Here is a 23,088-nt window from a genome sequence, read left to right as displayed (position 1 = left end):
ATTTGCAAGAGCACACAGATGTGTTAGTTAAATCTTGAAATGTGTTGATTAATGCACAGCATCAGATGATTGAATCTGTTAATGATATCTTTGTTCACATAGAAATAAGCATGCTGCCCACAGTGTGATGAAAATCTCATGGCACTAAGTCTCAGAGAGGGCTCACCTGATTCGGGCTCATGGGGCTCAGTCTTCAGGGCTAAAAATTGCAGTGTAGATGTTCAGGCTTGGTCTGGACTGGAGCCTAGGCTCTGAGACTGTGCAAGGGGATAGGGTTTCAGAGTCCAGGTTCCAGCCTGAGCCTGAATACTGCAATTTTATAGCCTTGTGAGCATGCGTGTGAGCCTGAGTCAGCTGACCCAGGCCAGCTGTGGCTGTGCTATGGGTCTTTAATCGCAATGTAGACATATCCACAAAGGCATTGTTATGAGCTAGGTGAAACCTCATTATAGATTGAATTAAAACCCAGTTCAGATTGATAGGTATGAACTCACCTTTCCATTAGCATAAGTGTAAGCATAAGCCCCCACCTAAAACAAAAGGTATGTATGAAAGAGAGGGAGAATGAACTGCGATGAGACAAGAAGGGAGAGCCATGCTTCCATGCTGATGACCCTCATTAAAAAAAAGTGTTAATTAAATTTGTGACTGAACTCCTTAGGGGAAAATTGTATGTCTCCTGCTCTGTGGTTTTACTTGCATTCTGCCATATATTTCGTGTTATGGCAGTCTTGGATGATGACCCAGCACATGTTGTTCAATTTAAGAACATTTTCACTGCAGATTTGACAAAACACAAAGATGGTACCAATATGAGATGTCTAAAGATAGTTACAGCACTCAACCAAAGGTTTAAGAATCTGAAGTGTCTTCCAAAATCTGAGAGGGACAAGATATGGAGCATGCTTCCAGAAGTCTTAAAAAAGCAACATTCTGATGCAGAGATTACAGAACCTGAACCACCAAAAAAGAAAATCAACCTTCTTTTGGTGGCATCTGACTCAGATGATGAAAATGAATGTGCATCGATCCGCATTGCTTTGGATTGTTATCGAGCAGAACCAGTCATCAGCATGGAAGCATGTCCTTTAGAATGGCGGTCAAAGCATGAAGGGGCATAGAAATGTTTAGCATATCTGGCACTTAAATACCTTGCAACGCCAGCTACAACAGTGCCACGTGAATGCCTTTTTTCACTTTCAGGAGACATTGTGAATAAGAAGTGGGCAGCATTATCTCTTGTTTGTCTTAGTGATTGGCTGAACAAGAAGAAGGACTGAGTGGACTTGTAGGCTGTAATGTTTTACATTGTTTTGTTTTTGAGTGCAGTTATGTAAAATAAATAATAATAAATTCTACATTTGTAAGTTGCACTTTCTCCATAAAGAGATTGCACTACAGTACTTGTATAAGGTGAATTGAAAAATACTATTTATTTTATCTTTTTTACAGTGCACACATTTGTAATAAAAAATAATAATGTAAAGTGAGCACAGTACACATTGTAATCTGTGTTGTAATTGAAATAATTGTTTGACAACATGGAAAATATTTAAAAATATTTCTAAAAACTTTATTTATAAAAACCATTATTGTTTAACAGTGCGATTAAAACTGTGATTAATCATGACTATTTTATTTAATCTAGTTAATTTGTTTTGCATTAGTTGCTTCAGTTAACTGCAATTAACTGAGAGCTCTAGTATTAACACTGAGGTAGTCATTCAGCTGGAGACAGAAGGAGAGAGAAAGCACAGGTGGCTGACTGTATTGCCTAGTGGTTAGAACACTCAGCTGAGAGGTGAGCAACCCAGGATCCAGTTCTCCAGTTTCAATGACACAAGGAAAACAGAGAAAATACAACTTAACTAATTTTGCAGATGAAACCTTAACTTTTGGAATTTCCTTAGTTTTAAATATTCCATTTCTCATTAAAAATCATTTTTTTTCTAAAAAAGGGAAGTTAGCTTTCAGTTAAGTCACTTGAAACCCACATGGCTATGGTGACAGATGTGAGACCTTGGAAGTGTCAAATCTTCAAAAGACTGTTATACTGAGGTGCGTCAGATGCTATGGACACAGAGATTATTAAAAAACGTGTGTATATTTAAACATTATATGTATCTGTGTGAGCCAGGGATTGTATTCTGGTTCCATGGTGGAGGGTAGGGTGACCAGATGTCCTGATTGTTGGGTCTTTTTCTTGTATAAGCTCCTATTACCTCCCACCCTGTCCCGATCTTTCACATTTGCTGTCTGGTCACCCTAGTGGAGGGTTGCTGAACTTCATCCAGGAATTGAAATCAGCGAGGAGTAATTACTGCAAATCCTGGGAATGATAAGAACTATAGATACTGCTTCAGATGAGGTTCAGGATGCCCAGCCAACCACGAAAAAGCTTAGTACAAAGTCTCAGGCTGAACTACTCAGAGGTCCTCATTTTGACCCTAAACTAACATGAAACTGTAACTGAGAGAAATCAAAATCCTGCTGGAAGGGTTTGAACGACTGGAAACCTGCTGGGGTCTCCATGTGGAAGATGGGTGGCAGCTGGCAAGCTCAGTTTGCATGTAGACGTTTTCTCTGTAATGCTTTTGCCCTAAACTAACTGTACTGGGCGGCGTCATTATTCCTGACGCAGAGTGAGGAGCAGGTGCGGCACTAATAAGGGCAGAGGGACTGGGATGATCATAGTGAATTGCAGGGGGGCTGTAACCCCCAGCCTTGAGGAAGAGGGATGCAGGTGGCCAGGTGCTGGCTGGAGGCCAAGACCCAGGGAAGCTCCCTTGAGCAGGCAGTGGGTAGCCTGGCGGCTTCTGGCTCTATCCCGAGCACACTTGGCTCTGCCAGCCACAGCCAGAGCGGTGCAACGTGCTTCAAAGAAGGACCCGGCCAGCTCGAGCAGTAACCCAGCAACCGGGGGCAGCCCCGCCCCCGTCCTCAGCGCCCGCGCTGTTACTGCGCGAACTGGGCCTTCCCGGCTGCCGTCGGGCTATGCAGTCAGGTGGGTGCTGTCACATGACCGTCCCCGCTGTCTCAGCCGAGTGCCCCAGCTGCCCTGGAGCTCAGCGCCGCTGCCGGAGACGCTCAGCGGGCCCGGCCCCAGACTGAGAGGGTAAGAGCGGCTTCCCGCCTGGAGGTGGCAGCGGGCGGGGAGCCCCCCGGGGCTTTGCTCCCTCTCTCTGGGTGCGAGCGGGGAGAACAGCGGGGCGGGCTCGGCCGCTGCCTCAGCGCCCCCGGACAGCCGAGGTGCTGGGAGCCCGGAGCAGGCTGGGGCTGAGCTCGGGCTGGCGCCCCCCGCAAGCACCTCCCTGCCGCGGGTCGAGGTCGCTGCCTTGCTGGAAGGGCTGTGTGCTGCGCAGCTGCTCGGTGGGCTCGCGGGAGGAGGGTAATGGGCTCGGGCTCTCGCCGAGGCCGTCTCTGAAGCTGCTTTACTTGGACACCCCTTAGCAGTGCGTGCAGCGGCGGGACCCCTCCTGAGGTTTTGTGGATAGCCTGGGCACATCAGTGCTGGGATCCTGCAGTGTGACTGTTGCACCCGTCTGTAGCCCCAGCGCAGCCTGCTGAGCTCAGCAGGGCCTCAGCAGGCTGCTTGTGTACAGCAACGTGCTGCATCCATTCAGTTCTCTCTTGGCCTGCTCCTACTTGCCTCTAACTTCCCCATTCTTGAGCTCCCTAAATCCTCTTCTCCAGGCCCCAGTAACCAGATGAGCATTTAAAATGGCCCCAGCTACTTCCTCTTAAGAACTAGGTTATAGAACCCTTTAACGGACACAACTAATATGCTTGTGTATTCACAATAAAGCTCCCAAAAGTGCAATGTTGAAGGGTGTATTTATTTTCTCTTCTCCCATAAAATAATAACGGGAAGTAAAGTTGCTTTTTTTATTCAATAATAGAAGCGAGGGATTGTATTGGGGAGTAGAGAATGGAGAAGAGAGATTCTGCTTCTTTGTGGTGGTGGTGGTGGTGAAAGAGCTCCAGGCGGGTTGGGTGAGGTAGTTCTAGTTTAGACTGTGTGGAGTTCCTGCTCCTGCCAGCTTTCAACCTGCTGCAAACACACTCCTTGTTTTGGAATCAGCATCAGATGGAGATTAGGCCATAAAGGAAAGAGAAAGCAGAAGTGCTGAAGGTCGCTGTCTGTGATATTGAGACCTACTGTTACTGTTGTTGTCAAAGGGTAAATGTTTATATAGCATGATATGCCAGTGAAGCAAGAATTGATGTCACTAGGGGAATGACTAGCTGTAAAAATGATTAAATTAAATTAGGCCTAAATTATATGATACATGCTGAATATAGGACACCCATGCTTTTTCTAATTGAGAGCTGCTGGGTGCAAGTCACAGTGCTTTCAAGTTACTTTTAGGGCTACTTCTGGAGTTGCAAAAATGCAATTCTTTGAAACAGTCTTTAGTCAAATAACTTTCTTGATTGTCTAAGTGAAGCTTGTTTTAAAACATCTCAGATCTGTTTGGGAAACATTTCTTTAAAGCTGGAGCAACTTCATTATTGATGTAGCCAGACTCTGATACGGAGAGCAGAACACAAAGGAATACATAACAGTGGGATGGGATAAGTTCAGTTCAATTTTCCTTTTCTTTCCTCTTAGAGAAATGTTTCATGCATCGCTTTCATTGTGTCTAAATGAAACATTGAGAAACTTTGTATCTCTTCACAAACTCTTCCCATTTTCTGTTGTGGAATAAATGCAGGAGCTTGGCTCTTCTGGTCTCTTTCTTATTGCAAATGCTGCTTAGTTTATTTTGCTATGATTTTTCCATGCCTATGCTTGTCTTGATATTGCATACCCTATGGTTAATTGTTTACTGTTCCTGACTGACTTTTCTGACCTGTTGGTGTTACCCACCTTGAAAAGCATACTGAACATTTCCTAACCCAATGACTTTGTGTACTCACATAAGTGAAAAATACCTGTGCTGCCTTGCCTCTAAGGCCACTCTTCCTGCAATGTAAAGGATTACAACAGTTTTGTACAGCATTTAAATTCTGTTACGATCTTTTTAATTAACATACTCCGTTTTGCCTTCTTTTGTTTTCTGGTTTCACTCCGTTTTTGTTTTTGCCCTAAAATAGACCGTCATGTTTCTGTTTTACTTGTGTTGCCATTAATGTCTGTTTCCTCTCCATCTTCCTTTCTCTGAGCACTTCTGTTCCTTTTATCTCCTTGCATTGTGGCTTTTTTAAACTTTCTTCCTTAGATAGTCTCTGTATATACATCCCAACCACAGTCTCTAAACTGCTGTGAAGGCTGATCGAAATCTCTACTGCTCTAATTTCCCTCAGTTTTCTGGCTGCTGTGGAGGCAGTGGGAAGTGTCTGCTACACTCTGACATCGTCCTCCCCCAGTGAATAACTCAAGTATTGACCTTGACTAACCAACAGCAAAATAAGATTGACCTGACTTTTTGGTTCTTGTCAGTTTAACTTCTGCTTATGTACACTCTTCAGCATCAGTAGTTTTCACTCTGCTACAGATTGGAAAATGGAGCAGCTAGCACTGAAGATGCCTGTATACACTCACTGCATGAGTGAACACTATGTTCACATAGGGAAGGTCGTCCTAACCATAAGACCAGAAACTTTTTTTTTTTAAATGTAGAAAAGGAAATCTTAAATTGTTCATAAATGTCCTTTTTGCCACAGGCAAGTGGATATTTTTCAAGCCCTGCAGACCTCAAAGAAAAAACGCTGAGGCTTGATGTGAAGGAATTTTCAGCTTTTTAAAGGAAGAGTTGAAGACTTGTCAGTACAATTTGGTTGAAAGTGACTCATATATAGGTTTGTTTTCCTACTGTTCATGCTTTTGTAAGTCTTTCAAATGCTGTCTTTGATGTGACTCTCAGAATTGAGGTCTACACATCTCTGAATGTCACCCCTTTATCAACAACTATAACTTACACCCATGAAGAGGTTATATTTTTATTTAGCTAGAGAACTACTTAAGAGGTAGCAACAAATGTTTTAGCCTCTCACATAATTATCCTCCATTGTGAATGGGTTTTGGAGAAAATTTCTGTGCAACATAAACAGCAGACAATCAATTAATATTTAAATTAGTTTTAGTATATACCTTATCCCATGAAATATTTTCACATCATTGCATGAGCACAATGTTTTTTCATTATGACTTAAAATTAATGGAAGAAGAAGATGTTTGATTTAAAAGTACAGGCCCAAGTTTTCAAAAGCAACCTGTGGTTTCCTGGTTTTTTTTGGGGTGGGGGAGTGATGACAGACTTGAGATGCTATAAAGAGGTCTTATTTTTAGAAAATACTTGGTGCCCACACTATGAAAACTAGCTCCTTTAAGGTGTCCCAGATTAGACACCTACAATCATTTAAAAACTGCTGGAAATCTTGGGCACATAGTCTGTTTATGTTCCTAATTTTATTGTACTTGTCTCAGATCTGACTCACAATATATTTCTGAACAGATATTAAATCAAGATTAAAATGGATATCAGAGGTGCTGTGGATGCTGCTGTCCCAACAAACATAATTGCTGCCAAAGCTGCTGAAGTTCGGGCAAACAAAGTAAACTGGCAGTCATATCTCCAGTAAGTATAAACTCACCGTGAATCGTTGACAGCTGCATTTTCTACTAGCTTGTGGATTCTTGTGAATATCCATTATGATGTGTAACGTGAGAAATGTCATTCTATCATGACTCTATGAAAGTGGAAAAAATTTTCAGTGAATGGAAATAATTTCCTATGGACTTATTTCAAGGAAAGGAACTTTGTTTTTTGAATTCAGTACAGTGGTCCTCAGACAAGTTTACTAAAATTGATTACATTCCGCTTACCATTAGAACAGTGTCTCCTCCCAGAAAGCATGGCCGAATAGGAAAAGCACAGGACTGAAGCCAGGTTTACATTAGGAGTGCTTTGCCAATATAGGTGTACTGTACTTGCAAATCACTCCGATTGTGTATGCAGCTTATACTGACAAAACTGCATTTTGTTGGCATGGATTATTCCAACCTCTGAACCCTCCTGAACAAAGTAGGTATACTAGCAATAGCGGAGTTTTGCCTGTACAGTAGCTCCTCACTCAATGTCCCAATTAACCTTGTTTCATTGTTACATCCCTGATCTATTAGAGAACATGCTCGCTTAAAGTTGCACAGTGCTCCCTTATAACGTTGTTCGGCAGTTGCCTGCTTTGTTCACTGCTTGCAGGAAGAGCAGCCTGTTGGTGCTAGCTGGTAGGGGCTTGCAACCAGGGAGGACCGGCAGCTGCCCAGCAGGCTATCAGTTGTCAGGTAGTTCAGGTGTCCCTCCCCCCACTGTCATATGCTGCTCCTGCCCTCTGCCTTGGAGCTGCTCCCAGGAGCCTTCTGCTTGCTGCACAGGGGGAGGGAGGGAAGAGGGGTGCTGATGTCAGGGTGTCCCCTTTCCACTGCTCCTGTACCCCATCTGTACAGAGCTGGGGGATGCACACAACAGAGCTCAGGACTGAGGGAGCTGGAGGGAGCTTGCTGGCAGCAACTGCTGTTTCAACTTGCTGACCTACTTAAAAAGGCAGTGTACTTACAGTGAGGTCAGCGTACTTAAAGGGGCAATGTGCATTTCTCTCTCACTCACACATGAGGTGTGTGTGTATGTCACTCATTCACATGCATGGAGTGCGTCTTTCTCACTCACACTCACACTCACACTCCTTTCCCCCCGCCCCCCCACTTTGGAAAGACTTTAATAATGGAGGGGAGAGTATGCTTATAAAATTTGCAGGTGACTCTTAGGTGGGAATGCTTGCAAGCACTTTGGAGGACATGATTAGAAATCAGAAGGACCTTACAAGTTGGAGAAATTCAGTAAAGACAAGTGCAAAATATTGCAGTTAGGAAGGAAAAGGTCAAATGCACAATTACAAAATGGGAACTAATTGGCTAGGTGGTAGTACAGCAGAAAAGGGTCTAGGGTTTATTAAGTTGAGTGTTGTTTGTTAGATACAGGAGGTAATTGTTCCACTCTGCTTGGCACTGGTGAGGCCCCCACTGGAGTCCAGGGTGAGCACCACACTTTAGGAAAGACGTGGACAAACTGAGGAGAACCTAGAGTAGACCAGCAAAAAAGAGGTCAAAGTTTCTAAACCTTTGATACGAGGAAAAGTTGAACAAACTAGGCATGCTTAGTCTTGAGAAAAGAGGACTGAGGGTGGACCTAATAATCTTCAAAAGGGCTGGTATAGTGAGGGCAGTGATGAATTATTCTCCATGTCCATTGAAGCTAGGACAAGAAGTAATCAACTTAATCTGTACAAGACAGATTTAGGTTAGATGTTAGGAAAATCTTTCTAACTATAAGGCTATTAAACTCTGGAATAGGCTTAAAAGGAAGGTGGTGGAATCCCTGTCATTGGAGGTTTTTAAGAACAGGTTAGACAAGCGCCTGCCAGCAAAGGGCTAGGTATTGTTGATACTGTGTCAGCATTAGGGAGATGGGACTATGACCATGAGGTCCCTTCCATCTCTCAAGTTTTTATGATGCTAGAATGATGGGAGACCATCATGAGAAGCTGGCAGAAAGGTGATATAGTCCCTTTATTGAGAGTATGCCTGCCTTTTTTGTTATCTTTGGCAGCTCCTGGAGGAATGAAAATTTGTGACTTTTCCTGATGTGGATGGCCCTTGCCATGCCTTCACTATTTCCGTATTAGATTACTGCATCATGTTCAGTCAAGATGGAGCTATACTTTCGGACCATTTGGGAATGTTTGCTAGCACAGAATGCAACTGCCCTTTTACTTAGTGATGTTTCTAGAGTGAAGCATAGTGCACTAGTGCTGTGTCAACAGCATGTGTTGGGGACTATACTGCACTTTGCGCAGCGGGGTCCTGGTTCATGACAGGGGATCCTGTGTGCTATGGTAATACAGTAACATTTGCATTTGATTTATTTTTTGATGCAGTTCAAAGTGGTGTTTGACCTATGTGGGTTGGTTCTGATTATTTTAGAGAGCACCTCTTTCATGCTCCACTCTAAGGCCACGTCCAGACTAGAAATTAAAATCGATTTTAGATACGCAACTTCAGCTACGTGAATAACGTAGCTGAAGTCGAATTTCTAAAATCGAGGTACTCACCAGTCTGGACGGCGCTGCATCGATGTCCGCGGCTCTCCGTGTCGATTCCGGAACTCCGTTCGGATTGATGGAGTTCCGGAATCGATGTAAGCGCGCTCGGGGATCGATACACCGCGTCCAGACTAGACGCGATATATCGATCCCCGAGCAATCGATTTTAACCCGCCGATGCCGCGGGTTAGTCTGGACGAGGGCTAAGAGTTAAGATTATCTGAGATGCTGTGCTGACAGTCCACAGAAAACTGTTAACACATTTAATTTGCCCTCAAAAATGGAGGCCTGTCTCAAATCAGGTCTTCTGTTTTTTTGCCCTAGATTGGGATAAGACTTTATATTCAGTTTTTTCAAGGTGCCTCCTTATTTTTTTGTGATTTTATAAGTAGTATATAAACTGATAGTTATATTTTATGAGCTGTTTTAAAATTACATTAAAACACTGGTTTTAAAGCACACAGGAGAGGTGTCTTCCAAAATTCACCTCTGCCCGTTCTGCACTGCAGTGCTGGAGTAAAATTGCTTGCTCACAGTTGCTCAGATTCTAGTATATGCCAGCATCTAGGTCCTGAGTTCTCTAGTACAGGGTCAGTTTAGTCTAAGTCTAACTAGTGTATTGTTTATCCTGCCTCTGAATGTTATGCATTGTAAACAAAAAGTCAGATTACACAAAACATATTGCAGTGTTTACTGGCAGTGTTTGATTTCAGAGTGTGTAGCATGTCTGCAAGAACTTAAATATTTAGGTAGTATCATTATAACTGAAAATATTTTCTGCGTTTGTCATTGGCTATATTGTCAGTTTTTTGCAAACTAATTGAATTGAGAATTCATTATTTTAATACCGAAAATTCTGTTTACATAGTTTTGGGTGTAATTCTAACTAGGGTCAGTAGTCTTAACAAAACAAAAAACCTAACAGCCTTTGTGTAGTAATTTGCACTTAGTTTTGTGTATAGACTGTAGAAAATATTGTCTTTGTGCTGCTGCACTGTAAAATCAGAATATTTCACTTGAGGGAAGCCAGGTTTCCCTTTCCTGAACGGGACTTTCAAAAACAGTAAAATAGTCTTCTTCTGCAGGGGTTCTCAAACTTCATTGCACCATGACCCCTTCTGACAACAAAAATTACAATATGACCCCAGAATGGGAGACTGAAGCTTGAGCCTGCCTGAGCCTCACTGCCCTGGGTGAGAGGGCCAATGCCCATGCTCTACCACTGTGGGTGTGGGGGAAACTGTAGCCCAACGGCTTCAGCCAAAGGCAGGGGATCTGTAACCTGAGCCCCGCTATCCAGGGCTGAAGCCTTCAGGCTTTGTCTTCAGCTCCAGGCAGTGGGGCTCGGGCTTCAGCCCCAGGACCCAGCAAGTTTAAGCCAACCCTGGTGACCCCACTAAAATGGAGTCGTTACCCAATTTGGGGTCTCCACCCACAGTTTGAGAACTGCTGCTCCACTGGAACAGTAGATACCCTTCTCAGAATCCATGTTCTTGCATTTAGAAAACTACAGTACTGTACTGTAGGATGCAAACATATAAGAACACTTGATGTTTGAGTGAGTTGTGTGATGCATAATAGTTCACGCTTTGCCTTCTGAGGATCGCCAAGTGTGTTAAAAAGAGGTATTTACATTCTTGGTGGTTGTGGATTTTATTTGTAAAGAGATACTGTAAACTTCAATTTTTTGAACTAGACTAAAATCAGATAGTATGTCAATGTTTTTATAATTTCTTGCCTTTAAATCATTTTTAGAGACATTTTTCTGCTTGGTGCAGTTTGTGCTGGTACAATTGCACAGAAGCCATTCCCTCTATATAAACCTGAATATGATTGCTTGACTGGTTTAATAATCAGATCATATGAGTGTCCCCTAATACTGTCATAAAGCATCACATGCCAAGGGCACTTGGGTAAAACTCTGCATTTTGACATGCTGATAAAGTAAGTATGGGGTGGTACCAATAGTAATTAATAGAATTGTCTAATATTTAGCTGTGAAACCTGGCAGATGTCTTTAAAACAGAAAGTTAGGATTCACTTTGCTGTGTCATGTGAACAAAACAGGAACTACAGTTGTCATGAGGAATGCATGATGGAAAAACCAAACTAATCACAAGTGTATGTATCAACTACACTGACCAAGAACTTTTTATAAATGATCTCTTACAAGCACTTGTTGATTAAGAATTATATAGAACAATAACCAACATCATCTGCCTTCTTCAGTCCTATAATAGCAGTTACTAATGCCTACCTCGTATCCAGGGTGCAAATGAAGCATTGACTTTGTTTTGAGACTTCTAAAAATAAATTTGTTCCATGGGATAAGTGGCAGAGTGAGTGGCTCATACTTAAAGGGAACATAACATTAGTCTGTAACATCACATGGGAAAACTATTTAACAATCGAATGATTTACCAGCGTAAAGCTTTACAAGTGCATCAGATAATCACAATGGTCTTTTGGCCTTAGAATTGAGAATCTATGAATTATCTGGAATCTATCTGGTGAAACTATTTCCTTTTTCGAATGTGAAGAATTTGACATGCTGACTATTGCTAGAAAAGGTACATGGTGACTTAGCATATGTGAAATCTGGCACTTCTTGAACAAAATTTGCTCTAGCTCATTGTCCTGCATTCTTGGTTGCAGGTCAATGCTTTATTGACTGTCTTAGTAACAGTACAATTGAATAATTCTGTGGGGAGGAAAAAGGAGTGTTTTGAAATGAAATGGGGAGCCTGTGGTTACCTTAAACTGTAAAGAATTGGTAAACCTCAGCATATTAGTAATGGGGAAAAATCATGACTGCTGGCACCAAAGGGGAGGATTGGGTTTTTCTGCCATGATTGTATGGCTTTTACATTGGTATTCATGAGATTCCTTGGGGTTATTAGATAACTAGTCACTTTAATTTTAAAATGAAGTGATTGGCAAGTGGCATTTTTAACATTGGTAAGGCATTATTCAAATTCCTGAAGTCCCTGATGAAATATTAATGAATTGTTTACAGAACTGTCAAACTTCTTTTATACAACCCTGTGCTGCAAATGTCTGCTCGGACTGGCACTTATAAATAAACAAATATTAAATCTCAGTTCTTCCTTTGTTCCAGGGAGTGTCTTCCTCCGCCTTTGATTTCCTTGAGCTTTAATGTTAGATCAAAGTAGAGAGCTTTATTTGTTTGAAAGCTTTTTGTTTGACAGTTGATAAACTTCTACTGATTTTTTTTAAATAAACTCGCATGCCTTATTTTTGCACTGCTTTCTCAAACTTTAAAGTTGTAATCAAGGGCTCTTCTTAAATCTTATTTAACATTTGTAATGTTCTTTGAAGATGACAAGTGCTATGTTAGTGTGAAGTGTTTTAAAAACAATGAAGTGGATATTTTCTGATTACTTTTTACATTTTATAGAATTTTCTAGTTTGACCAAAGCTGATGGATTATTGTTCTCTCATGCCAATTTCTTGGTTGACTAAAACTGTACAGGTTTGTTAATCTCTGGGAGCTTCACAGTCTCCATGGGCTGTGTTATAAAAAAATTATCTCCATCTTGCCAGAAGCCACTGACTTAAGGGACCAATGAGACTTGGCTTTATAAATCTTTTTGGTAACGGTGAGTTGGCCCCTACGCATGCTGAGAAATGGCTTGTTATGAGGCAGTGTTAAGAACAAAATGTCAAACAACAATCTTCACATGTCAAAGCATACAAAAATAGAATACAAAATACAAAAAGGACTTCATTCTGTATTTCTGTTCCTGGAAAATCTGGTTATATTAAAAATCCAAAATTATCTCTTGAAATCTTGGCGTTTTTTCCATTCTTGATGTCAGCAGTACACTTATGTGCAGGGGAATGCTCCCCACCCGCAGATTAGAAGAGAGAAGAGATCATCAGGAGAACATCATTGTGATGTTCCTCCTATTGTGGGGGAGAAGTGGTAATTTAGTCTCCTTCATTTTCCCCCTTAATCCATTTTGGCATGCATATACACAGGTTTACATTGATGCTTAGTACTAAATACAAACACTGTTTGGGTCTTCTGTATCCGACTTTAGTAGTTAAAGAGGGAGGGAAGGACAAAAATCATACACTACTAAGCTGTATTGGACCCTTTGGAATGCAGCTCCATATTTTTAGAACATTATTTTTTAAGCCATGACTGGTTGATCAGTGTCCTTTTTAAGAATATAGTAGCTGTATTTCATTGCAGACCTCTAGCAACCTAATTTGAATATAAACCTTAAGACTCCTCAACTAGTGAGTTCTTAGAAATCTTTCTAAAATTAGGGAAGCCTGGCTAGATTGTCAAAAATATGATTTGATATGGTCCTTGAGGTAATATTTTGACAGTTAAGTACTATCATAGGCCTGCACAACTCGTAAAGCGGCGAGGGCCACATTACTCCAAAGAAAACAGCTGATGGCCGAAAACCCCCGGCCCCACGGAAACACATCACCTCCCCAGGACCTCTCGGCCTGGCGGAAATACCCCTCCCCAGCACCGCTCAGCCCTGCAGAAACAAACCCTCCTTCCCAGCGCTTCCCCACCAAAACAGCTGTGGGCCAAAAAGGAAGGTTGGAGGTGGGGAGGTGATACTTGATTTTAAATCAACCAGGGGCTCTCAGCTGAAGAGGTGGCTGGGAACCCTCAGGGGCAAATTAAAGGGCCCAGGGCTCCGGCGGCTGGGGCAACCCAGAACTTTGCAGGGCAGGGGCAAGGATTTGAAGGGCTCGGGGCTCCGGCAGCTGGGGGAACCTGGAACTTTGCGGGGTTGGGGCAGGGATTTGAAGGGCCCAGAGCTCCTGCCGCTGAGGGGAGCCCGAGCCCTTTAAATCCTAGCCCCAGCCCCTCACCTGGAGCTGCGACCGGGATTCAAAGGGCTCTAGGCTGCCCGCAGCTGCGGGGAGACCTGAGCCCTTTAAATCCCAGCCCCAGCCCATCTGCTGGAGCTGCGGCCGGGATTCAAAGGGCTCAGAGCTCCCTGCCACTGCCGGCAGCCCAGAGCCCTTTAAATCTCAGCTGTGGCCGAGATTCAGAGGGCTCTGGGCTGAGTGCTGTGTGCGCGAGATTTTGAATCCCTCTGTGGGCCGCACAGTGAGCCTCTGCGGGCCGCATGTTGTGCAGGCCTGTACTATCATATAGCTGGGGCCCTACCAAATTCACAACCGTGAAAAACGCATCACAGACTGTGAAGTCTGTATACTATAGGGTAAAAGTACACAAAAGACCAGATTTCACAGGGGAGACCTGGGGGTCCTGACCCAAAAGGAGGTTGCAAAGTTATTGTAGTGGGGGTTGTGGTATTGCCACCCTTGTGCACTGCCTTCAGAGCTGGGTGACCGTTGAGTGGGGGCTGCTAGCTGAGGGCCCAGTTCTGAAGGGAACAGCACAGAAGTAAGGGTGGCAATAACATATCATGCCACCCTTCTGCAGTGCTGCTAGCGGTGGTGCTGCCTTCAGAGCTGGGTTCCTGGCCAACAGCTGCCACTCTCCAGCTGCCCAGCTCTGAAGGCAGCACCGGTGCCAACAGCAGCACAGAAGTAAGGGTGGCAGTACCACGACACTCCTTCAATAATCTTGTGACACCCTCGCTACCCACTTTTGGGTCAGAACTCCTACAGTTACAACACCATGGAATTTCAGATTTAAATAGCTGAAATCATGAAATTTATGATTTTTAAAATCCTTTGACTGTGAATTTGGTAGTGCCCCGCATATAGTGTAGCAACTTCACATAAGTGTGGTAACCGGGGAGGTGGTTGTGGGGTCTGGCTGCCCTGTAGCATCCTCTGCTGGTCAAGTGTGGAGCTGCTGGCACACCCTTCCTGAGTTTCCTGTCCTGAGGTGGGTCTCCTCGGCTCTCCCCTTGCCAGTCTGTCATGATGTGGCTTAACCCACTGCCCAAGTCACAAATGCAACCTCTTCTGGGGTAGCAAAAGTCCAACTGTAGCCCCAGCAGATAAAAAGGTGGTTCTGCCTTTTGGTGAATTAACTTCAGCCCCACCCTCTGTCCCTGTTCCCAGCCCCTTCCTCACTATCTGTGAGAGTCTTTTTAGCTCTGGGATAGAGCACTCATCTCCCAGGCTGTTCCCCTCCTGTATTGTTCTCAGTGCCTTCTGAGCTTTGCTGCTTGACTCCTTCCCTGCTGTGGTATAAAGCACTGGACCCTTGGGCATTTCAGGCTAATCAGCCCAGTGTTCTACAGACCCTTGCACCAGGGCCTTCCGCTGCAGCCTGCTCCATTCCCTGTGGTGCTACTGCAGACTGATCTCACTCTATCATTTTATAAGGCCCCAGGTGCCCATTAAGCTGTCACATGGCCCTCCTTAGTCCCACCCTCTCTCACCAGGAAGCAGCTATCCAATTATGGCACAGGTGTGGCTGGCCCCATCTCCCCTTAAAGGGGCCAATCACCCCTGTGACAGAGATACCTTGGAATGGGCCAAGTAACAGTGGTATTTAATTCAGAAGAGGGAAAAGCATAAATACGTTGTATTACAGATTTCCTTCCATTTTCTGTACTTCACTAATCCTGATGAACATGCTACAGGGGTTACTGAACTGTAATCTGCCCTGAGAGCTGACAGAGTTTTTACTCAATTTTTAATCATGGACCACCTGCAGACAGTGACTCAGATTGTGGAAAAGGCTGACTAGAAGAACTTGTTCGGTGTGGCTTTGGTAGGTGGAAAAGACCTTTGACTCAGTGGAAATGTAAGAAGAGTTAAAAATGCTGGAAAAACTGAAACATTGAATAGTAATATGTTATTCTTCCAGCCTGTGTAATTTTGGTGTTGCATGGCTTTATGCTCAATTCTCCACTTCTCTGAAGAGCTTCAGCCTCTGTAACTTGGTCCCTTTGTGTGTTAACCTGTGATATTTGACAAGTATTAATCCTGTGGATTTTCATCTTCCTTTGATTACATAATTTTCCTTACTCTACCTAGACAATGTGTTGTTTCTGCTGCCTTGTCCTGCTCATTATCAGGTGTGGGAATAACTTTTGCATTGTAATGAGTAGAAGATTCTGCCAGTCCTGTAGCTCAGTTTGATAAATGGAAATATCACTAATGGTGACTCTTTAATTATCTTAATGTTCTTTACCGTTGCTAATGTTTAGCTACAACAGACTTTCAACTACAGATTTGGATGGATAAAGGAAGTAGCTGTGGAACACAGTAGCTCAAGTCCTTCCCCAACTTCCATCCTTTACCTGTCTGTTGGGTCATAGTTTAAGGCTAGAAGGGACCACTATATCATCTGTTCTGACCTTCTGTGGTGGCCCAACACCCACGTGTTAACCAGCTGATAGGAGACAAAGTATTATAGCTCCCAGGACACTAACTACTGTGTGCCATTGGCAGAGATTACGAGGAAACAAGATGCACCAGTGCCCAAGGTCCCTGAAATGGCAGGGAAATGATTAGTAAGATCTACTTAGCTAATCCTGGCAAGTGACCTGCATCCACAGGCTGTAGAAGAAGGTGAAAAACTGCCAATCTGCTCTGGAGGGAAATTCCTTCTCAACCCCACAAACCTAGTTAGGAGTCGAGTCAGATTGGTATAGTCACCATCTTCTAAATACCACGGATCAACTGATTAAAACCACAAATGTGTGTCAACAATTTTGAAAAAGTAAAAATCTAACCCAGAAACTAGGACTTTATTTCCAAAAAATTTCCTATTCCCTCACACTTCATTTTTGGCACTAAAACTTCTTATTTCATGAAATAAGACTAAAAAGTTTTGTATTTGCACAAGTTTTTTCAACTGGATTGTAGTTGTGTTGCAGATCTTGTTTTCAGCATGAACTCGAGGTATGTATATATAGTCAGTACTACATCTCTCTAATGATTCCTTATGTGCTTCCAAGGGTTGGAGGCAATCTAAGAATGACTGAGGTGATGCTGTTGAGTAGTAGACACACAGAATTGCATCTTTAAATTATTCCCTATTAAATTATTCATTCCTTTGCACATGAGGCTCTCGGCAGAATAGGAGTGCCTCATGCACTCATGATAGGACCATGTTTATTATAACTTTATTAAAGGAAGAGTGCCTCTCATGTCAAATAGCATCTTTGAAAGAAATAAGGACTGAAATAACACACACACAAAAAGTTCCTATGGCTTTGTATTTTGTTTTTCAGAGGACAGATGATTTCAGGTGAAGACTGTGAATTTATTCAAAGATTTGAGCAGAAGAGGAGCCCAGAAGGAAAACAAGAATTGCTGCAAGCAGAAGGCAGTCAGGTAACCCAGCTTCCTTTTTAAAATTTTTTTTTTTTGGAGGGGGGAGGGGTTGCTCTTGCCATACTAACTCTAATTAAATGTTGGAAGTATGTGTTTTGCTGTTATGCTATTTAGCAAGTTTTAGCAGGGCTTCAGACAGTTATATTGTAAATGAATTTTTGTGAGGAGGAACTTGGCCATTATTTTAACAGACCTCTTAATTTTTAAATGTGTTCAGCTGGGATGAGATCAAAAGAAGCTGGGAAGCTTCACACACATTTATTGTGCTCTTGGATAACACTTTTTAGGTATTTTTTTTCCTGATATGGTTGGGTGCATTTTGGTACAGCTTCTTAAACTCAAATAGAATTTGCATTTTAAGATGTAACTAATGCATACACTATTTAAATAGCTACATATAATATGCATTGTTTGTATAGTGACAGTATAGCTATCCAAGGTGGTACATTACTTTATTTCAGACTATGCTGTGTCATCAGTTTAATGTAAAAGTTGCATAGAACGTAAAGAGTAGTGGTAAATTTTTGCAACTCTTTCTAGCTTCTCCTCAGCACCTTTCCCTGTACCCTCCAGATGCTTGCTCTCATTTTCTTTTCAAGGAAGATAAAGCATGAATCTCTAACTCTAGCAGTTCGTGAAATCTGCTGCTGAAAACATATCATGATTAAATTGTGCCAGGAGGAGGAAAGCAGTTGGAATAACTTTAAAGGTCCAACTTGTATCTATCTTCCAGTCAGAAACATATGGGCAGGCCAGACAAGCTTTCCAAGTGCTGGTCCTGCACCACTGATAGAGAGAAACTTGCAATCCCTTCAGCATCTGTCACTAAATTTGCCCATGTCTTGTAAATTTTTTTTCTTAAAAGAAACGTTGAAGGAGAGATTCTAATTCTGACTTATTAATCTTTTGACAAATCACCTTGAGGAACTGTGCTAACTCCCACTAGTTACTTCTCACTGTTTCCATTGAATGCCATAGAACAATTTGTAAAAGGTAATGAACAGCATGGAAAAAAATTTCATTGTAATGTCAAATGTATTCATATTATATTGTAGATGAATAAGCCATTAGGATGCTTAAAATTTACATAAAACCAAAATGTGAATTATTGAGATTCTACTGCATATTATAAAACAATTGCAATATTAATTTTAATGTATCTTATTTTGTAGTGTGCTAAAACATTCATAAACTTGATGACTCATATCTCCAAGGAGCAGACAGTTCAGTACATCCTAACTATGATTGATGATATGCTGCAAGTAGGTCAATAACCTATTTCATATTTAAGTCTTCCTCTTTGATGCTTGGTTGTCCCTTGATCTAATTTTGATCTCTTTGTGTATGTATGTAATACTGTATTCAAAGAATGTATATTTAGGTTGCAAAGTCAAGCACTCAAAAGTTGGGAAATGCCAGAATTAAGATTTCACAGGCAATCTTAGCTTGGCCCCTTCGTGTTGATGCATTATGATACTTTGAGTCTTTAAGTACATGAGCATATTAGACCCGGCTACACTTGGTATACAGAATGGATGCTGCTCCGGGAATGAGGCAGCTGTTGAATATCTTTATCCTCCTCATTCAATTAGTGGCTCCAACCTTATTTACCGTACACCATCCCTGCAAACCCCTAATGAATTTAGTTTAAATTTGTGCAGTTTTGTTTTTAGACAAGGCCTAAGTTTAGCCAAATTTTGCAAGCAGGTGCAGGATCCATCTTAGTCAGGCTGACAGTATAAGCATTGAAACACTGCATATCGTGGTCTTTAGAATTTTATTCACTTTTCATTTTGGAACAGTAAAATTCATATCAAGTGACGTACAGGACAATATGCATAATGAAAGTGTGTGTCATTAAAATACAGTTTGTTGTCTTGGCAATGTGGTATAGTAGCTTAAAAAAAAAAGTTTTGTTAATTCTGAGTTAAACGTCAGTAGGACTCAGTCTATACAGCTAGCCAGGATCAAAATGTATGAATAAGCTGGAAGTAAATTCAGACGCAATCCACAATGCCTTCATAACAGCATGAATGTTAACCAGAGCAGTAGAAATATTCCAAGCATATGAACACTAAGATATTGCCTGTCCATCAGTAGATAGGGTTTAGGTAGGAACCACAGAAAATGATGTACAGTATTTCTGACTTGGGGAGCCATCTGGTATTACTTTTCAAGCACCTAACTTATTTATAAGCATCTACCTCTAATATATTAATCGCAGTATTTATTTCAGATGCCAATCTGAAACCCTATCGCTATAGTATCTGAGTGCTTTCCACATAGTCATTATGAATGAAAGTATCCATTCTTTTTTAAAGCAAAGCATTTTTTAGGCAAACTCATTGTAGGAAAGCAAAACAATATACTTACTATTCCGACACATTAAATGGCCTCTGAGCTATACTGTAGAGTAACTCTGCATTAAAACGTGTTCTGTAGCCTTAATATGTTTAACAGTCTGGGAATGATCCCTTTTACTGTGTGTTCCTTTGAATTGTTTAAGAGAATTAAGAAGCTGTATAGTTGAGTGGGGTGGGTCAAAAAGTTTCTGTTGGAATTACTTTTTGATGTAAAATTGGGTTTGTGATGAAATAAAGAATTTTGTGAAGTTTGCTTTTCGCAGAACATTTTGGCTTTTCATCAAAAACTCAGTTTTTTCATCTAAAATTTTGCTTTTTGATAAAAATAGAAAATTTCCATTGAAAACTTTGAAAACTGATATTTTTTTGGGGTGGGGGGGTTAACATTTTCTGGGTTGGGAGGGAAACCAGTTTTCTAATTGGTTCTATTATTGAGCCATCATGTTGATGTTAAGAAATAAAGTGTGTTAAAATATCTTAGCTACGGGTTTGTGTGTTAAATCAAATTAAATACCCAAGTATGACAATTTATGAAAAGTGCAATGGAATTTCAAACGTGTTTAGTCCTGTTTTTTCTCCTTTTTAATATTTTTGAAGCTTGTCAATGCCTGTCTTTATTTTGAATCTCCAAATGTTTGATCACAACATGATATTCTTCGTTTTGATGGATATCAAACTGAGGCTTCCATCTCCAGCTTAAGTGCGCTGCTGTAGTTTACTAAAATTTCTGCTCTTTCCTGAAGTGGTAGGATTAACATCTGTTAAGAAACTTGTGACAAATCATATTCCCTTTTTCCCTGACAGTTGAGTGATCCTGTTTCTCTATCTGGCTTCTGACAAGTTCTTTACTGAGTATAGGTAAAAAAATTTTTTTTTAGGCCAAACAGTTCTGTCTGTTAACTTCTACTGGTCTAGAGTGCAAGAACACTTGGAGGGCCAGAGATTTCTGGAGGGAGTGCAGAGCTACCAGAACATCAGAGCAGGATTTTTAACTTTGGTATAGTCTCTGGGAGTATGATAGTCTGATTCTATAACTTACAGTATTCATTTTGTAGGTGCTAACAGTGATTCTCTTTCCTGGTGGGCTTGTGATTCTAAAATAGAGAGGTTTTCTACTGCTCTTCTGATATTTTAGCTTTCATATACCTCATCTTGTCTCTTCAGCCCATCAGCGGTTCCAATTTTATTCCTTTAATTCCTTGACTGTAAGATATACTTTGGATTCTTTTTTTCTTTGTTCTTTTGCTACCTGCATCCTGAAGGAGCACTGTTGCATCCTCATTGGTGCTCTATTGTAGAGAGCTGGGAACAATTTGCGATCACTGTTTTACACCTCTGCTGTCAATAACTGGTGTTAAACACAAGTCTTTGAAATCTAGTTCTTGAAGTAGAACATGATATTGATGCCAAGGGAAGAAATGCTGATCACCCGATTCAGCTGTGCTGGCCCTATCGGTCTGAAGACTTGAAAAGAAATGCAAAAAGACTTGGTTAACAACTCTCTGGAGTGGGTCTAGGCTGAGGGAGAAGGGGAATAAGACAAACATTAGTGAGCATTGCAGGCTCATGTTAGCTGTTAAAGATGGCAGCACAGCGTTCACACAATGGTGTTGAAATCTTTGCATCTGTCAAGGATATTTCTTTGGATGCTAACTCATTTGAGTGGAGGAAAACAAAATGCACAACTTCTCATGATCTCTTTAAACTAGGGAGCTTCTTTCATAGAAAGCTATCTTGAGAAGCAGTAACAGCTAATGTTTTTGTGTTCCTAAGCTACACATTGGTAGGAAGTGAAAGTAGAAATTCCATGACATTATATACTATATTGTATTTATACTGTACATTATGTATCCCAATCTGAATGATATGATTTAAGAAAGCTAGATGACAATGTTGAGATTATTTTGGGACTATGGTGTACAGTTCTCATAAACTTTAGTTCCCTATTAATCATGCTGGTATCCTCAGTTTGAAAATAGCATAAAAAACAAAACTTGGTTAGTGGTGTTGTATAACTCCAATTCCTCTTATGGGAGCTTGCATTTGGAGATAAGCACCAACTGTAGTTTTCAGGATAGACTTTCAAGGCCAAGTGGAACATTCCTGTGCATGCACAGACACTTGAAAGTGCAAAACAGTGTGCAAATATGCGCACACAAATGACAATTTGTGTGTGAAAGAAATAATGTGGAAAAAAGTTAATGCCCAGAGTTTATTAAGCTGAAATGGAGGTAGAGTTGCAACCCTCTGAAAATGTGGCCCTTCACAGTAGCTATGTAATCTTTCAGTCTGAATGTCTGAGCCAGAAAGAAGCATGTTTTTCCTTTCAGCAGACACTGCATAAACTGCAGTATAACTGGGACTGTGAGGGTATATCTACACTACGGGATTATTCTGATTTTACAGAAACTGGTATTTGGAAACAGATTGTATAAGGTCGAGTGCACGCGGTCACACTAAGCACATTAATTCGGCGGTGTACATCCATGTACCGAGGCTAGGGTCGATTTCTGGAGCGTTGCACTGTGGGTAGCTATCCCATAGCTATCCCATAGTTCCTGCAGTCTCCCCCGCCCATTGGAATTCTGGGTTGAGATCACAATGCATGATGGGACAAAAACAGTGTCGCGGGTGATTCTGGGTAAATATCGTCAGTCAATCCTCTCTCCATGAAAGCAACAGCAGACAATCATTTTGTGCCCTTTTCCCTGGATTGCCCTGGCGGACACCATAGCACGGCAACCATGGAGCCCATTCAGCCTTTTTTCACTGTCACCGTATGTCTGTTGGATGTTACTGACAGACCCGGTACTGCAGTGCTACACAGCAGTATCCTCTTGCCGTTGCAAGTTAGCAGAGACTGTTACCACTCATATTGTACCCCATCTGATGCTTTCATGGGTGCTCCTGGCTGGCCTCAGTGAGGTTGGCTGGGGGCATATAGACAAAAATGGAAATGACTCCTGGTCATTCCCTTCTTTAAGTTTTGTCTAAAGGTAGAGTCAGTCCTGCCTAGAATATCAGGCACGTCTACTAAAGAACCAGAGAGACAAACAGCCGCCCCAGGTCAGAGCCCCAGACATCCCGCAGAAATGATGAGCTGCATGCCATTCTAGGGGGTGCCCCTGCAACAACCGCACCCATGGCTTCCCTCCTCCCCCACCCCTCCTGGGCTACCGTGGCAGTGTCCCCCCATTTGTGTGATGAAGTAATAAAGAATGCATGGATAAGAAACAACACTGACTTTATTGAGATAAAACTGGGGGGGAGCGCAGCCTCCAGCTGCTATGATATTCCAGGCAGGACTGAATCTCCAGGACACAAAGCTTAAAGAAGGGAATGACCGGGAGTCATTCCCGTT

The 23,088-nt window shown here is 41.9% G+C and overlaps 1 protein-coding gene across 3 annotated transcripts in view; it reads left to right on the top strand.

Annotated features, from left to right (window-relative positions):
• The first annotated feature begins 3,000 nt into the window (after positions 1-3,000).
• ATP6V1H (ATPase H+ transporting V1 subunit H) overlaps positions 3,001-23,088 on the top strand; it is an 80,121-nt gene continuing 60,033 nt past the window's right edge. For 2 of the 3 annotated variants that reach the window (XM_050938896.1, XM_050938894.1), the window contains exons 1-4: positions 3,003-3,115; positions 6,459-6,581; positions 17,262-17,364; positions 18,537-18,626. In XM_050938896.1, the coding sequence (XP_050794853.1) occupies positions 6,478-6,581; positions 17,262-17,364; positions 18,537-18,626 (297 nt within the window). In that variant the 5' untranslated portion in view covers positions 3,003-3,115; positions 6,459-6,477. Of the gene's footprint in view, positions 3,116-5,667; positions 5,803-6,458; positions 6,582-17,261; positions 17,365-18,536; positions 18,627-23,088 lie in introns of all 3 variants that reach the window. The other variant, XM_050938895.1, reaches the window with a different exon arrangement.

The sequence above is a fragment of the Gopherus flavomarginatus genome, chromosome 2 (genome assembly GCF_025201925.1).
Source record: "Gopherus flavomarginatus isolate rGopFla2 chromosome 2, rGopFla2.mat.asm, whole genome shotgun sequence".
Lineage (NCBI taxonomy): Eukaryota > Metazoa > Chordata > Testudines > Testudinidae > Gopherus > Gopherus flavomarginatus.
The sequence above is the reverse complement of the archived record's forward strand: the minus strand, read 5'-3'. Positions and strand labels throughout refer to the sequence as shown.